This window comes from Cuculus canorus, chromosome 2 (genome assembly GCF_017976375.1).
Source record: "Cuculus canorus isolate bCucCan1 chromosome 2, bCucCan1.pri, whole genome shotgun sequence".
NCBI lineage: Eukaryota > Metazoa > Chordata > Aves > Cuculiformes > Cuculidae > Cuculus > Cuculus canorus.
In genome coordinates, this window is record NC_071402.1 from 107,343,827 (window position 1) to 107,361,926 (window position 18,100).

The following is an 18,100-nucleotide window of genomic DNA, read 5'->3' on the forward strand; positions in this document are numbered from 1 at the left end:
AGATTGTTCCCCTCTTAGCCTTGTGTTGTTGAACTTGAGTGCAAATCAGAAAACATGGATGGTTGCTATTAATATTTCAGGAAAAAGACATGACAACCTTTCTTGCTCTGGTTTGTTACCTGTCATGAATTTCTCAGACTCCAGTTAACAAGCTTGTTAATTGTTCCTGTGAAAATAGCTCAAATATATTGCTGCAGTTAGGAGGTTTACCTGAGGCAGCCACCTCTTTGAAAAGGAAAAACTGGCTTTTCAGAGGGCCACCTGGTGTGAATTAAAGTTGTTCCACAGTCGGAGACAAACTGTTTGGCTCATTGGTGACAAGGAGAAATGTGAAGGCCTGTGATGAGTTGAAATGTTAAATTAAATGATTCTTCTGTAAAACCATCTGTGATACTTTTTAATATTTTATTAAGAGATTGGTGCTGAGAGTGTATGAAGTCTTTGGGAGTAGTCAGCAGGCTTGAAAGCAACCCAAAATGATGAAATGAGCTGGGGAATGAAAAGCTAAAACATAGCTAATGACAGCAAAATGCTACTCTGTCTTTTGTTCCGCTCTGATGTCATTCTTTCTGTCTTTCTGCTGTAAATGTATCAAAACTTCCTTGAAGTTCCATGAGTCAGGTCCACAGGTAGCATTGCATCACCTTTATGATCATCTTGGCCCTCAGTTTCCATGGTGGCAATGTTTGCCCTGTCTGTTGTACAGTCTGGTTTTACGGTGTGAGGCTGGCTAGGGTTGGGAAAGGCAGACAGTCATGCCGGGACTGGACCTGTACAGTCTTTGTTCTGAGAAGAATAAGTGTTGATGTTTATATGTTTATTCATAGTATCAGTTAATTACTACTGTTTCTATTTGTTTTTTTTTTTTTTTTCATTTGTCAGGTTTGGGGTTTTCCTGGGAAAATGGAAAGTTCAGTCAATTTGTCATGGGAGAACAATCTGAATATCACTGAGATGTTTCATCCTGCATACGAGCACTCTATAAAGATTTGAGGCTTGCTTGACAAGAAGGGTGAAACCTGTTTGCAGCTATGTGGAAGTCTTCAATATTAAAATGAATGGACAGTACTGGCATTTAATAATAGAATGCATTTATTGTATTTAAATACAGTGTAAAGTGTAGCTGTGTCAAATAATTTTTAAGGTTGCTGTCACATCAGTAGTCCTTACTGCTGAAGTATTGCAGTACATTTATTATTTAGTAGATGACATTCCACTTCTGAATTAATGAGAGGAGCAAATATGAACACCAATAGAGTTTTTAAAAAAGCATCAGCTGCAACAATTTCTCATGCAGCCTTACAGTTCTTATTCTCTATGACTTTTTGTTGAAAATCATGCAGGTGAGAGTAATGTTAATATCATTCGATATAATGAGCGATAAACAGAAGAAAAATGTGACTTTTTATTTCCTCTGTCTGAATCGGAGGACAATTTGCAGTGCCAGCAAATTTCTCTCATTCTTCCTTGCTTGGAAACCCTGGGATTCTTTGCTGCAAGAAATGTTCCTTCATTAAAAAAACAAAACAAAAACAAGCCCCCCACACCACCACTTTGAAGTACATTTCCACACACACATGCACATGCACACACCAAATTCCTGCTCATATCCTTTCTTATTTTCTCAGAATGGCTTCCCATGTGAATTTCAGAAACAGTAGTGCATGCAACACCCACAGAAACAAAATGCTTAAATAGCAGTTTTCTGGGTGTTGCATGCACTAAAGATATATTGAAAGTAGTCGTGTTTTCCTTTTGTGACATAAACATTAATTTACTCCTTTTTATTTTCAATACAGGTACTTCAAAAACTAGGAAAAGCAGATGAAACAAAAGATGAACAGTTTGAAGAATATGTTCAAAACTTCAAACGACAAGAGGTCAGTTACGTTTTCAGTTTCTTTATTTTGTCTTAAGAAGAAAATGATGTATCTGAACTTGCTGATTTTGAAGAAGGTGTTACATGGAAAAAGGTACAGAGATTATTTTGGGGGGGGCAATAAGATTTTGTTCTATTTTAAAACTGAAATAACAGTTGGATTTGTGTGTGCAGAAGGCTAAGAAATGCAGTTATAATGAGAAGTCATACTGTAATCATGTATAATATCATCATGCTAGAACTGCTTGGGATCAGCAGAGAGAGAGCACGTTTTCAACAATGTAATTGAGAACTGAACCAAACTCTAACTAAATACAACTCTGTAATTGCCTTCTTACAAAGAAGACGTTATTTCTTTGGTTTCATTTTGTGGATTGCTTTCATTGGTGATATGTAACAATACCAGTTTTACACGAAGTGAATAGATGACTAGTTTTAGGGGGCTGTGTTTTGTTACAAACCTCTTAGTGCAGGGACAAGCCAGGGTTGTGGTGGCCTCGCTGTGAAGCACTACTGGGGGAGCAGGGTTCAAATTCTCTTAATGTTCAAAACACAACACATGAAAATGAAGGTACCCCAAAGAGTTTATTATCTACTCCCAGTGCAATCCTGAATTCTAAACTCAATTACTCCTGGCTGTGTTGGACAGACTTCTTGGCTCGAAGGTGATTAATTGTGATTAATTATATAGTAGCTGTCTACTACAAATTAATGCTTACCATGAGCTGCATTAATGCCACCAAGAAAAATAGTCTTGTTATGTAAGTATGAACTGAAGTATCTGTCATCTTTGTGAACTGTCATTTAGAGCTCACATAGAAAGGCACTGTAGGATGAGAGAACTACTCCCACGTGTTTTACACAATGTAAAATTGGCTCATGTCAGTGTTTGCAATTTTTGCCCTGAATCACTCCTATCCACGTAAACACAAATCTACATCCTGACTGCTGGGATAATTATGAACTCTTTGGCATAAGATTATGATCACTTAGCCTTTATTTTCTTCTCTCGGCGTGGAAGGGAGGAATGTTTCAGGAGCCACTGGGCTGTGTAGATCTTTGCCCTTCCCCAAAGGCAACAGTGGTGGGAAGTAAAAGACACTGTTTCTCTGAGGAGGGTGGTTCCAGCACCAAATTTCTTGAAGGAAGATAGTGGGATTTAATAGATCTGATGAACTCCAAAGCTTTGAAACCCTGCAGAGATGTTATATTTTCCCTTTTCTTCCCCTTCCTCTTTCCCAAGCACACTAGGATGTGAAGGGAGCATTTCTTTTTTCTCAATTGTCTTTGTGTTGCTGCATATCCTTGCTGTCAATGTCCCAGCTGTTTGCACAGCTATTAGCTATGTTACTAGAAATAAGGTGTATCTGTAAGGTTCTTATTGAGTGTGGAAGGACCAGCTGAAGCATCCCATCGCCATGAAGAGGCAGAGTTTTGTGGGATACTGTCTTAGCTAAATATTCCAAGTGAAATTAAAAAAAAAAGGGATGAAAGAGGAGAAAAAAAATCTTTTTAAGGAAAATTAGGTGTCAAGTCTTTCATTTTTTGCTGTCCTTTACAAAGAATTTTCTGTAATGGTTATTTCAGCTGAAAGTCTTGCCAAGGGCTACGGAGGATCTTAGCATGTCTTCCTTTTTATTTCCTCCTCCTTTGATGTACAGAGGGGCAGTAATAAGCTGTCAGAGACTCTGCAGGAACTGCATGATGCTAAACGCGAACGCGGATGTGACTTGGGGCCAGGGGAAAAATTGGGTAGGGATAAGTGAGTGCAGAGGGAACTACTATAACACTCCTTAGGAGCATAGGCAGATTAGGCTAGGTCCACTGGCACACCACATGAGAGAGACTGTATATTTATTAAACTAATTGCATGTGCTTACTCTGCTCTGACGGCTCACTATCAAAGGGTTCTGTTGTTCTCAGTTCTTCAAGTGCAGGGGGAAAAAAATACTGCAAAAGTATTGTTTATGCCCTGGTCACTAATAAGAAACATATAAATTACTTAAATTTCTTTTTTGTACTGTCCATATTTTGATCTACAGCTTACTAGCAATGCAAATGCATGAACTGTTATGATGTGCATCTGAATTATCACTCTTACTTTTTAATACCTTGCAGAACTTCTGTCTTCTGTGACCTCAGGGAACCATCTCTTCTTGATTTGCATTCAGTCCTGCTTTCAAGATTGTCTCTGCAACTCCAAAGGCTTTAGAAAAAGAAAAAATAAATTCTAGGTATTAAAGGCTAAAAACATAAAGGATTGATCCTCGTACTGAGGTCCACCGAACTGTTAATGTGGGCCACTCAGGTGGCTTGCAAGCAGAACCACCCCTGTTAGAGACTGTCTCATCTTTTGCAGTTCCCTCCAGGATTCTTTGTTTCCGTGGTGGTTGCTGACCTAACTGGGCCTTTATATGGCAGAGGCAGTTTGAGAGAAGGTTCAAACTTGACTTTGTTTCTTGCAGTCTCCTTCAGCAGTGATTTGGCTGCTTCCTGGCCATCTCATCTACCTACATTTGGTTTTGAGGAAGGCTGTCACTTCAGTTCTGTGTTGCTGCGTAAATTGTTTGTATCAGCTGGTGCCATGTGGGCTCTGGGGATCCTGGTATAGTGAAAGCTGTGAAAATGGTCTATTTTTCTTGTTTCCCTACCTTATTGAGCTTTCAATACTTGGAAGGTTAACTGGTCTCGTGGATAGAATTATATTTTTATTAAAACTCTCCGAAGATAATAAATAAGGACTCCCAGTTCAGGTCAGGGAAAAGGAAGAGTATAATGCTCATTATTCGGGAAAGAGTTAATTGAAAAATCGAAATCTTAACATGCTATTCCTTGCCTGAACAGCAGACTGGGTGGTAGTTATGTACCAAAATCAGCAGAAGGCTCTGTGTAAGGGTATGTCGAGCAGACCTATCTGTTGGAAAAGCTCACTTGGGCTCTCTAGTGATCCGTTTCCCATCGCTTTCTGAATACAGATGCATTAAGAGCCCCTTCTGGACTCAACGACCCAGAGCTGAACTACCCAGATGAATCACCATGGAGAAACTGAGTCATCCTGTGTCTGTAGAGAACAGAGCACAGTGGATTTGCTGAGCCTCAGGACTTTCCCTATCAGAAGCAGCAAGCTGCTGCAGCTGAAACCGTGGGAAAAATATTTTGATTTTTGACAGTGCATACAGCTGTTATTCACCTTCCACTTAAGTTGTAAACTGGAAATTGGCACTCTAAATCAGAATTTGTGGAACAAACAAAACATATATAAACTCATAGATGACACAGTTTTCTAGCGTATAGCAAGAAATTTCTTGAGGCTTAAACATTTCTCCCTGCACAGCTAATTGTCGATGTTCTCAGCCTCCTAAGTTGATCCAGACTTTCAGAGAAAGGGGAGAAAAAAAACCCAATTCCTGCATATTTCTGCCCCTGTGAAAATATCATCAAGTCCATTGGGGTTTTACCTGAAATTTCATCTCTATTCTGTTTTTTCAAGCAACTGTATCTTACGCTTTCTTTTTCTTTTTTTTTTTTTTTTTTTGACAGGAAGTAAAGTAGCAATTCCCTTATCCCCAAGTATATTTTAATGACTCACAGTGCTTGCTTCATTTTTGGAAGAGATCAATATTCTGTTTCATGTCTATGCATATTTACCTCTTGTTATTTTTCCATATGTAGTTATAAGACGTCTTTTATTTTGCTAAATACGATTTAAATATATTTTAATGCTTAAAACCATTATGCATTGTAGATATATACACAGAGCTATATCAGTTGCTACTACTAGAGCAGCTGCCTGCAACACTGTAAGAATAAAGTAAAATGTCAAGTGCTTTTGTTTATAGAATTAGGTGAAAATGAAGAGCCTTTTTTGCTGCTGTTGAGTGAGCAGAACCTGCTTCTGTGGACTGCTTTAGTTAACATGTGCTTCACAGTAAGAACTGCTTCTCAAGTGTAGTTATTAGGGGTCTTGAAAACGCTTAGCCTGGCCAGACCTTCATTTCAGGCAAACATGCTTAGCTGCCTCACAGCTGTGCTGTGAAATGGACTTGAGGTTTTTCTGTGGGCCATTTAACACTCATTGAATGGCTCGTTTTGCGTCAGACATGCCACTGATTTCTTACAATTCATGAATTACCTAAGACACCAAAGACGATATTCACCACTTACACATAGGCACCATATGAGCCTTGCCGTGTCTTATGTGGTCCCTGTGGCCTCACCAAATACAGGCAGACGTCTCTGCCTACAGTCCTGTGTGACACCTGCTGGCTCCATCATCCTCTTGAGTACATCATAGCATTCCAGTGAAAAAAGGCACATGTTTTGGCAGCTGAAACCTGACCCTGGAGGATCATCCAGTTCCAGATTGCAACACCTGCATGTGTGCGTCCATGTCTGAGTCTTTCCAGATGCTTGTGCTGAACTGGGCAGTGTGATCCAGAGGGCCAAGACAGAAACACAGCAGTCACCTGAGGGTGTCTGTGGGGGCCTTAATAGCTCTGATCAGGCCCACCAAGAACCCCTAACCCTGCACACAGACCTAGGAGTCGCATTTCATCTCAGCCTTGGGCACACAGTCCCTCAATGAGACATGTCTTGCATGTGTATGCAGGTTCACATGTCTGGGAGATCCGTGCTTCAACTACATTTCATGCTGCTCCCATCTGGATCTCCCACACAGCCCCTGGACATGGTTCAAATCCTCACCATGTCGCGGCATGTCAGTGAAGCTTCTTACCAGCTCCCTGGCTCTGCCTACCTGGCCCAGACCCCGTGGGACATCATCCATCAGCAAGGGCATGGTCTGTGCTAGGGTCAGCCCCACCAACCAAGCTGCTGTTAGGGTTGTGAATCAGTTGTCTAAGTGTTGGGCTCAGTTGCCACTTGTGAGGCCCTAGTGTGTCCTCCCTGGCTTCTAAATGCTATTCTGCAAAGCTGGCAGGTCTCACAGGTTGTGTTAGCTGTTTGTGGATATCTTGCAGGGTATTACAAGGGGCACTACAGAGCTATGCTGAGTGAATCATTTTGGCTTTAGAAGATTTTTAAATGCCCTCCTGACTCCACATGTTGCACTTGAGAGATTTGCATTGGCTTTTAGATGAGGAGAGGCATACAACTTCTGTAGGCAGTCATGGATATCTTAATGCAGAGCTCAGTGAAGGACATAATGAAGAAAGGGAGCTTAAATATATGTTGTAATCTCAAATCTCATGAGATTCTGTCTTCCATAACACCTTCTTTTCTCTGGGAATTATTAGATCGCCTATATATCTATCTAACCACATTTAAACATACCTTATGTCCTCCCCTTAGACCTGTCATGCATGGGCTTGAGATGGAGAAAGGATTCCAGGCAAAAAATGAAAAAGTGCAAGCCTTAAAATTACTCTGACAGGCAGACAGTGTTTCCCATTAGTTGATACTCAGATTTCCTTGGTTGTCTGTGGAATCCCATTCTAAATTGCAGTGGATTCTTGATATTTGTTGAGATGCAATGTATTGTTGGTTCAATACAACACAGTCCGTAGGAGACTCCTTTGCTAAACAAAGGTGATGCCAAGTGCTGTCCCCAGTACATGCTCTGAAGTGAGCTGGACACAGGAAAATATAATCTAAATTAGAGGAAGGGAGGATTGGTTTGTTTGTTTTTCTGTGAGCCAAGAAATGTTTACAAAGTGCATTCGAGGGGACTGCATCTGATGGGCCTTTTTTCAGACAGCCCCAAAGCCTCCTTCAGATACTGAAAAACCACTAAGCCAAATACAAGCAATACAATGTGCAAAGTATTTTGGGAGCTATAGGAGGAGTTTCTCTGCTGTTTAGCATTTCATCCTGAAATGTATGTTTCATAATTATCTTATGTCTGAGGGACCTTTTTCCCAAGGCAAGAAGAAGCATAGTGTACCATTAATCTCAGATGAACCTCATGAATTTCCAGTCAGGCAGGATACCCAGGAAAGTAAGGCCCTCTGTTTTATGCTACAAAATTATCTCTGCAGGAGCAGCCCATATCCATTCCAACTAATTCTTCACTTCAAAGGACAGAGTGGCTGATCCAATGGTTTGCTCTTTTTAATCTGTGTATTGATTGCTTCAGATCTAAAGTCTACACCACTGTCACACTGGGCTGGTTTTGAATGTCCCTTGGGTACAAACTATTGTGGAACTTTAGTAACTGTGCTAATTGTTTTCCTCCAGCAGTGCAGTTGAATGATCAAGTTATTTCTGGCTATTTTTAAAACAGACTGGTATACGTTTCTCCAGGAGCCCTTTGGGATAACTGACCCTGGGGGTAGTTGATAAGACCCAGCTGCAGGATTTAACACATGAATTAAAGGTGATGCAGTTCACAAAATACAGTTCTGGACAGTTTTCTATGAGACTTGTTAATATTTAGCTTATTTAAGAATATAGTTATGGATATGCAGCTACAGTCATAAACAGAAGCCAAGTACATGTTCAGAAAGTCTAGCTCAACATTTAGTATGTAAAGTCTACTTTTAGCCGTAGACTTGTAGACTCTACACTTGCTGTATTTGCCCTCCTCAAAATTTTATTGAAGTCATTAGTCTGGGCCCTACTTTGAGGACATGAGCATGCTTGTAGGAAGATGTAACAGGTAGGAGAATAGCTTGGGGCAGGGGGAGGAGAGATTTAGTTGTGAGGCAAAATGGTTTGAATTTCATTTAAGGAGGGTGCTAAGTATTTTCTGTTCAATCCTCATCTGAAACACAGACCATTGGTTCAGTAAAAGGATTAGTTAAGCACCACCGCCAGCACCCATCTTTCTCTACTGGGAATGACTGCTAACAGGCGCAGAGCTAACTGTTTTTTACCTTTAGCATTCATACTTTTTAGATTAGTCCAAATTGAGGAGCCTGTTTGTTTTGATGCACTTTACTTCAATCCATCATGTTACTTAATGACTAGAACACTGAATAAAATTATTCTTGAGTCTTCTTCATGGCTGGACCACAAATTTGGTGCTGTCCTGGTGGGTACTGGGATGTCAAAAACCTCTATGTTTCCAGAGAAATTTGCAAACCCGACATTTTTCAAGTAAGGCACTAGACAAATAATTCAAACCCCCGGTTTCTTACATCTTGTAGAAAATGAAAAGAAGAACTGTATTTCTTTAAGAAAGATTCCAAAATTTTAAAGACAGTTCTAGAAACTATAATATAAGGAGACCGAGAAATGATAAAACCAGGTACACTGGTGCACACATTATTTCATACTGAATTATGGATTTGGCCCAATAACTTCTTATTTTATTAAGCTTCATTTAATGCAGTAGTCCTTTGCATCCGTACTTCTGAGTTCCCTAAAAGACCTACCAGTAAATACTACATAAATTTTTTGCGAACAGAGACAGTCCTGCTTTACATTGGGGTTAATAACTGCAGTAAAGATTGTCTTCCAGGTGATGCAGAAAATGCTTTTCTTTGAACTACTTCCCTGATATCTTAGCAATGGCATGACAAATTTCCAGTATTAGACTTAGAGATGCATTAATAATTATTTGTCTTGCATTTCTATGGGACAAGTTATTAATTAGCCCATGTTTCAAGTTCAGCATTGACAGTACACTTGACTTCCTCTAAAGTGGAGTAATTTATTTGGTTTTGATATCAAGCTTGTGCTGTGCTGACCTTTCCTGTAGAGATGTACTGTGTTTACATCCTGTACGTGACATGATAAAAAAATCAAACTCTTCTGTTCTGCCTGGAAAGCTGTGGATAAATGATGCCCGGTAAACAGGTCATCCTATTCCAGCTTTCATAGATGCAAGGTAGCCTTTAAAGCCTAAGTGGAAGCAACATTTTTTTCTAACGCATCAGGAAGCAAAAGCTGGTAAGACACAAACAGTGTGTTTTATAAGTTTAAGTCATTAAGGTTTTGTAGGTCTCATCAGTCTTACGGCCAGTAGTGTTGTGGCTTTCTTTGCCTTAATTCCAGTGCTAAGATATGTTTAAATACTATTCTTTGAAAAGAATACCAAAACCAAATATCAGTAGAACTGAAGAGGCTTAATGCTGCTGTAAAGATGTGTGAGACCTGTGGCTGTAGATGACAAGATTCTGAAACACTGAGACTTCTTATCCTTCTGGGTGCACCTGTCTTTACCAGGTCCATCATATTGACCATGTAATAAGACCAGAAAATAGAAAAGGGGATCTGACAGTGACACTGGCTCTGTGCTACCATGTTCAGAGTAACAAGCTGTTGCTTGGGACATCATTGTGGAGGGCTGTGTTGATTTTCCTAAAGGGAGATGTTGTTTTAGTTTGTTAGCATGTCTCCCTTGTTCTTATGTGTAGTTTAACAAGATTTCCTGACAGATTTTTTGGTAATTTGTATGTTGAGCTTGACCAGGTAAGCTAAGAATGCTGATTTCTGATGCTGGACTCCAGTGAGAACATGCCTGCTTTTATCAAAAAATCTGATTGTGAGAAGTTTGCTATTAAGTATGCTATTGAGATTTTTCTCTGGAGTTCTCTTTCATGTTATGAAGCTGACTCATTCTGCTGTCTCGTGTAGAACAAATAAAAGAAATTAAGAAATTTTAAAGGATCAGTGCTGTCTTGGGAAATCTCATTTCAGAGGAGCACAACATCTGCAAAATGACACCTACTTTTCATTCTCCATCAAGAAGCTGCATCTCAATTAAAAAAATTGATGGCCTTAATGGAGATACTTGGAGCAGTGGTTTCGGAGCCACCAGATGCTTTCATCTGATAGACCAGAAAAGAGGAAGAGTGTATCAGTAAACATTGAGAAGAAGCAATATTAAATGTGTATTAAACTTTTTAAAGCAGTCCTTTTTAAGACCTTTATGTCACAGTTAGCAAGATGTGTGGAGAAGCAGTGCAGTATTTTCATCCTGTGAATATTAATCGATCTGTTAGGTGGTAAAAGTATAACTATCTTCACTAACAGTGAAGTTACTGTAGCAAAATGTGTAGACCAGAAGCACATTTTCCAGAATTCACAGAAGTGAGGCTTTCTATGCAAATGTTTTGTTCTCATATTTTATAGAAAATTCTAATTCTGTTGCCATTGAAACTGAGAGATTCTCTCAAATTCAGTGGGAACTGGCCCTTGCCCATTGATGATTTAATATTACATGTCATAAGGCATTTCCTAATGAGGAAAAATTCCTATGGATCTATGCTGCTTAGATATTTCAGTGGCTTGTGACCTGATTACAACCTAGACTGAGGGAGATGCATGTTAAAATTATTCTTTTGAATGAATTGTCAGAACTCATAACAGCACATATGGCAAAATATTTGCATCATTATTTTACTGCTTTGACTTTTACTTATGTTTCCTGAGCAGCAGTTGGTGATGACGCATGATGCTGACCAACCAAAATAAATCCCATAGTGGTTTAGGATACCAGTCATAAAACTGCACAGCAGTACAATTATAAACATAGTATGTGAGCAATATGTGTTCCTGACACATCATTTGTGGTGCACTATATAGTCCTAGTGACAAAATGGTACATATATGAGTAAACGTAGACCCTTTACTGGACATGAGGAGAGTTAATAAGGTTCTGAGCCTTCCAGCTGCAGTTGCTGCTCCTGAAACATCAGAAATTCTCTAATAACCAAAAGTTGTTATTGTATGGGCGCCTGTTCAGCTGGACCATGATGAAGAATCAAGTTACTGTATCTACTTCCCGTTTTCACTACAAGAACTTAGGCCAAAGAATATTTGAATTGGAAAGATAATTTCAATAGCTCCATGTGACTTATGAGAGTACCAGAGATCCTTCTAGGAGGAGACTGACATGCATAAAAGGGAGATTTCCCCTCCTCTTTCTGCCACATATTTACAGATTCTCCTCTTCAGGTCCGACAGCAAGGAGTTCTGTCCCCAGGTTAGATCTCCTTTCCTCTGTGACAGTGTTGTTCACTTAATGCTTTGCTCTGTGGAAAGCAGACAACTCTGTCATCTCTCTGCTTCCCATTCTAGCATGGAAAGAAGTAGAAAAAGTCAGCTTTTTAAGTGTGTCAGGATACTACCATGTTACGGAGGTGATAAAATATGTTGTTACGATGCATCAGAGTAGTAGTTTTTGCTAAACGATATTAAGATGTACACTCATATTCTCTTAAGGGACACAGCATCAAGCTACCACTACTTTCATAATTTTCTATTCTGTTTTAAGCAATTAAGGCTGAGTTTTAATCCACATATTACTCAAACTGTGCCTTTTTGATATGCAGCTTTGATCCCAAAGCAAGGGAAGGGTTTGCCTTTCCTTGGAGCATTGAATATCTGGCATTGGATATTTGCTATTTGGTTTTAATGTGGCTGCAGGTAGATGAATTCTAAGCCCTAGACAGTCCCTTTCAACCTGAATTTCTTATGATCCTCTGTGTCTGAATGCTCTGAGCATCGCTGTTGCTGATGTCAAATCCTTTACTAATGTCAGAAGTCCTTTGACGTAAGTGGAGTTATAACAGCTTACGCCAGCTGATACTCTGGCTTCTAAAGTATTCACACATGCACCTATTTGGGTTCTGACAAGAAAATACAGGAGAAACTCCAAAGCAGTCATATTTTGCAGCTGATTTTTCCATATGGTGTAGCTACATGTGAGAAAATGTGTCTGCAAGCTGATATTCCTATAGATTCCTACTGCTTAAATAAATAATTTGAAGGATATTGAGAAATGATAAATGTGGAGTGTTTCCAAAATCTTCAGACTACGGAAGGTGTCCTGGACAACATTTTTTTAGCGATGAAGTATGTGCTATAGTGTAGCGCAGGGTTTATTGCAAATTCTAGGAGCCGGGAAGTCCAACTTGAGATACAGTCAGAGATAAAATAAAGCAACCCATTTTGTTTTGTATGTTCTGAGTTTTTCAAAGGCTGTTTATATAAGATAAAGATCATTTTGATGTATTTACCAAAGAAACAGTTGAGATTTTATATCAGACTGCAAGATGCACTAGCCAAGCTAAACAAAATAACTCATACTATTGTTTTATAGTGGTTATTTGCTTGCAAAATATTATGTTAAAATACTTACAAAAGGTAAGCCGTTTGTGTAAGGGCAATTTTTTGCAAGTTTAGACTGACTTAATTTAAGTGGTTTCCAGTGGAGGTTCACCTTTCTTGACTATACTTATTTCTGTTTCAGGCTGACCTGAATTGGGCCTTCGCCATAAAATTTACCTGTACTCCTGTGCAGATAACTGATAAAATAAACCCAGAAGTTTTATCCCAGTACCCTATGCATAGCATCTTGGCTAGGCCAACTTTTCTGTATGAACGTATGCATGATTGCAACATGTGATGCGATTCATCAGATAGCTCCTAAAATTTCTTCTTGTTGTTGTTTGACATACTGTGTGCATGTTTTAAAAAATAAACTATAACTGAAATATCTTTTAACTTTCTTGCTTTTTTTTTTTTTTTCTTTTCCAGGCAGAGGGTTCCAGGCTCCAGAGAGAACTGAAAGGATATTTAGCAGCCATTAAAGGTTAATTTTAACTCTTATGTCATGTTTTCATAAAGCAATCTTTTTTAAAAAATTGAGACATTTAGGCTTGTTTAAGGTATACTAACACAAATACAAGGAATACTGCTTTTGTCATTAACAGTCCACATTTCTGCTTTAGATGTGGCACAGGCTCTCTAGGCTGCTGTTAGGGATCCTGCACCTTCGGCGTCAACTCACACGTGTACAGTCTTGCATGCGTAGCTCATCTGTGGCAGTTCTTTGTGTGCAGGACTGCAGCCCAGATTCTCATGCTGCGTGCATTTTGAGCATCCACAAAATCTACATAACTTGTTACTAGTCTTTGCAAATGCTAGAACATGAAATACCCTGTGCAAGGCAAGAGTTAATTTCATCTCCACAACTGTAACACTTCTAGGTATTACTAGTTGGCTGATGGTCTCCCTCCAAAGCCATGCTTCCTGTGGTGATGTCATTTTTCGTGTATTTCTGACAGCTCAATGCCGTCAGAAAGTTTAAGGATCAAACATGATCTCTTTCGATAATACATTGACAATTCAAGTAGAAGAAGCTGACTGATCAGCATTTAAATATCAGAGATTAAGCAAACAGCTATTGAAATCTGACTGGACATTTGCTAATTCTGCACACTCAACATAGGACTATGTGCAAAGCATTCTTTTCTTTCTCATTCTGCCTCTCTTTGGAGGAGTTGGAGGGCAGGTGCTAAAGGGGAGGAAATACGAATTGGTGACTAACAGAAAGACAGTAACTGCTTCTTAAGATAAAAATAAAATATATGTGATAAATATATATATGTGTATATATTTTAACTTGACTCCAGTCCAGTAGGGAATATGTTAAAAATGAATATTAACATCCCTGAGAATCACTATGTCATAATAAAGCTTCAGCAGCTGTTGACAGGCAAGAAAGCAAGCTCTTTTTGATGGGACTTATAAAATGGGAAGTGAAGCAGAGGTTTAATGTCTTTGACTGTCTACTATTTGCTGGATGGGCTGGGCAAGGAGAATCCTGTACCTGACAAAAGATATTTTGCCTTGTAGGGATTTAGACAATGTCTTTTGTTCTTAGAGGAAATCTCAGTCATTTTGGGGGGCCCATTGGATGTTGATTTTACTTCCCTACCCTTCAGTCATCCCTTCCCCACACTCATTATCATATGGATACTCAGAAACAACGTGATGAGACTGTGTTTTGGCCAGATGGCTTTTCTGTCATGTAGGCTGACTGTTTACATGCTGCTTTGATTTCTCTGTTGGTGACAACAATCCTTCTCTCCATGTTTTATTTTCTTTTTCTTGCTTACTTTCTCTTCTTTTCCTAGTTCTCTGTGCATTCATGGTCCTTTTGCTAGTTTCTTGTCTAGTGGGCTACTCTTGGCACTGAGTTTTGTTTTTAACTTGGTGTGAAATTTTTCATCGCAAGTTTTGCCCTTTTAGCCATGATTTTCTACCCAGCATCTTTCTTTTGCTGGAGCCTTCCAGTCCATATTTGAAAATACTTTGGACTGACTTTCTCTCTTGAATGAAAAGTGTTTGTTAACACCTCAGTATTTTCATGTCTTAACAGAGACCCAGTGATAAGCAGCTCTCGAGAGCGCTAAAAATGTTATTCTTCAAAGCCAACAAGCTAGCAGTGGGCATCCTTGGCACACATGTTGGGACACCTTCTTGCTGTAGAGTGAGAGGACAGCCCAAGGCAGCAGTCCACTCTACACAAGCTCTAGCTGGGGCTTCCCCAAAGCCAACTAGCTCAGACTTTTCCAAATTTTGGATGGCAGAAGCAGATCCAGCAAATGCTAGTCGCTTTGTTGCTATTCTTTGAAGAACTGTCATCAATAAAAGATTTTGGGGTGGCTATGCACAAATACATGGGAACCCCCCTATTTAGTCACTGGAGTTGGATTTCTGCACATAGGACATCGGAGCCTTGGAGACACTCTGTCATCAGGGGCTCATTTCTCAGGGAAAAAGGTTGATCACGTATTTGGAAAATAATGCACTTGACATTGTTGTACTCCTATAGGTGTGAGAAAAACTGTTAATTTTAAAGAGTTTCAGGAATTGGCAAGATAGGTGACTGTAACTAAATAATTTTATGAAACTGGTATCTTTTAAACTCCAGTAATAAAATTGATTTTGCTGCATCACTTTTGAGTGACTTGATACTGGAAGTTGGAAGTGCAAGGTCAAGGCACAATGTAAGTAAGGAATGTTCAATTGAGACTTCTTTTAATCCTCTGTCCCTTCATTTTAATAAATATACTTTACAGTTTGAGGCTTAGTATCACACATTCTTAAAAGACATTTTGTTGATTCAGGCTTCTTTTCTCATTCACAAGTGTTTTTAGTCTAGGCTGCATCTTGATCTTTACTGCTGGTTACTCAGGGACTCAGAGGAGCCACCTCATAAAGCTGTTGAACTTGTAAATAGCTTATATGTGCTTTTTATTTCCTCTGCATGACAGTTTAACATCTGCTATGTATCAGTGGTGTTTGTACTGACGAGAATGTGTTCTGCCTCCCATAGCTATAGTCTTCTCATGCCTCAGTCTTCTGCTTCTTCCAGTCTCCTTGGCAACATGTATCTGGGTTCTCTATTTCATGATTTATTTTTTTAAGCTTTTGAGAGCTGTACATGACTTGAACGGTTTTATGGGCCAGTTGTGGAAGAAACCTTAGATAAGATTCCCATTCTCTACCCTGAACTCTTTGCAAGTACCAGTGTAGATGGGGAGACATAAACCAGGATCTGCATGTAGGTAGCAACATGGACGAGGTAAAAAGGAATCCTGCATCATGAAAAAGAAGCACAATACTTTTCAGGTGGCTTAATCTAGTGAGGAATAATAACCAGTCTACAGGAAGGGAAAGGAAAGATTTCAGAGTTCTGCAAGCAGTTTTGCTGTCTGTTGTCAGCCTGTGGCTGAGAGAACTGCAGATGTTTTTCAGACACACAAATCTTAAAATCAGTTGCGTAAATTCTTAGAAGTGATAAAACTATCCATCATCTTTCAGAAAAAATTAGTAGCAAAGTATGAAATTATTTAATTGTTCCAGTGGAAAAATCTAATGGGTTACTAGCAATAATAGATAGTACCCTTATGGCAAGATAGGTCATTTCCCTGGAGGACAATGTATGAAACTCTCTTCCCCACTCAAACAATTAAATATTATGAGTCAGCCTCACTCCATCAGGAAAATTTCCATTAGGAATTTTCTCCATGATTCAGCCTAGATTGCCCTGCTCAGGGGTGAAAAGAACCAGCAGTGTATGGGTCCTAAGGTAAACGTGGAGTCCCAGGCCAGTCTTGATCTCCGTGAGAGCTCGACTACACTGGAATTGTGATGCAAAGAGTCACCTACCCTTGACATCTCTAGTGTGCCTAATGGGAATGTCTGTGCACCACCCCTCACAGGATCCTTATGACATGGAGGCCTCTAGAGTCTTTTGGGGTTCCAGGGACAGGGGCGCTTTCCCATAGGAAGAGCCTCAGGCTTCAGTAACTAGATTATTTAACATCATTCTTCCTAAGCAATTCAATTATTTTGGCATTTGTGGTTATTAAATAAGTGACCCAGTTACCGAGAAGAAGTGGTACTAAATGAAACAATTGATATTAAATATAAATTTCTCACTGTTCATCAGCAGTAGAAATTCCTTTCACTTTTCTTAGTGCTGTAATGACTTACTTTTTAAACAATTTATCTTTCTCCGTGACAGCAGTTAAAAACAGCAGAGACAGCCTGCAGTCTGTGGCTGAGACTAATCCTCTTTAGTGCTGAATAATGCATAAAAGGTATCAGTGCATAAGAAATAATTTTGTTAAAAATAGCCAAATAAAAAAATCGTTGGATGTGGTAATTTTATGTTCGCAGGCATGAAAAAGAATAGGAAGCCACGTGATTGGTATTTACATATGCACTCATCTGGGCTATTGCAGTAAACCTAGTATAAATGCAGTGTGAGGAGATGGATGTAGTAGGACGGATGATCTCTGCCTGTGGAAATTTCATACTGAAGCCTCTGACTGAAGAAGCCAAGCAGTGTAATGTCCTCTTGCCTCATGCTGCAGCTGGATTTAGTTGATGTTTTTTACAGGAATGTGGTAGAATGGAGGATTACCAGATTCTCAGAACTGAAAAAAGCACAAAACTCAGTGCAACTTTGATGTGACTCAGGTGTGGGATGTTAAGTGTCTTTTACTTATTCGCTTAAGGAGATATGTGTTTGAATCCTACTGTACATAAAATAGAAAGTCTGCACAGACACAGGTGCTCTACCTAAGCCTGATCTGTGACTGAGCTCAGTACAAGCTGCAGGAGGGATTAGCGGGCAGCTGTGCCAGCCTGCCGGCCACAGGAATGTACGAGGCAGGTTTAGCACACAGCATGTTTAAGGGCAGAAGTTCAGGTATCAGAAAGGATCAAGGTTGAGCAGTGCAAACCTTCCCATTCTGTGTGTTGACCCTGAGTGGACAGAAGCAGCCTTCTTAAATGTGGTGATACTGTGCTGATTTTGCCACACCTCCAGAGCTGACTAATTTGCAGTGGCATTAGAGAGTCCTGCCTGGAAAAATATGTGACCATCGTCTGTATTTTACTCTAATCTGGCATATTCTAGGAAAAAATAAAAAAAAAGGAAAAAAAGCCCCTTTATTCAAGAACCCTTTCTTGGCTGGTGGTAGACCATCCTAAGGAGAAAAGGAGGAAATGTGT

General features: G+C 39.5%; 1 protein-coding gene across 5 annotated transcripts in view; it reads left to right on the top strand.

Annotated features, from left to right (window-relative positions):
• The window catches only part of AMPH (amphiphysin), a 118,555-nt gene that overhangs the window by 54,627 nt on the left and 45,828 nt on the right, over nucleotides 1-18,100 (top strand). For all 5 annotated transcript variants that reach the window (XM_054059333.1, XM_054059335.1, XM_054059336.1 and 2 more), the window contains exons 2-3: nucleotides 1,800-1,880; nucleotides 13,325-13,379. In XM_054059333.1, the coding sequence (XP_053915308.1) occupies nucleotides 1,800-1,880; nucleotides 13,325-13,379 (136 nt within the window). The remainder of the gene's footprint in view (nucleotides 1-1,799; nucleotides 1,881-13,324; nucleotides 13,380-18,100) is intronic.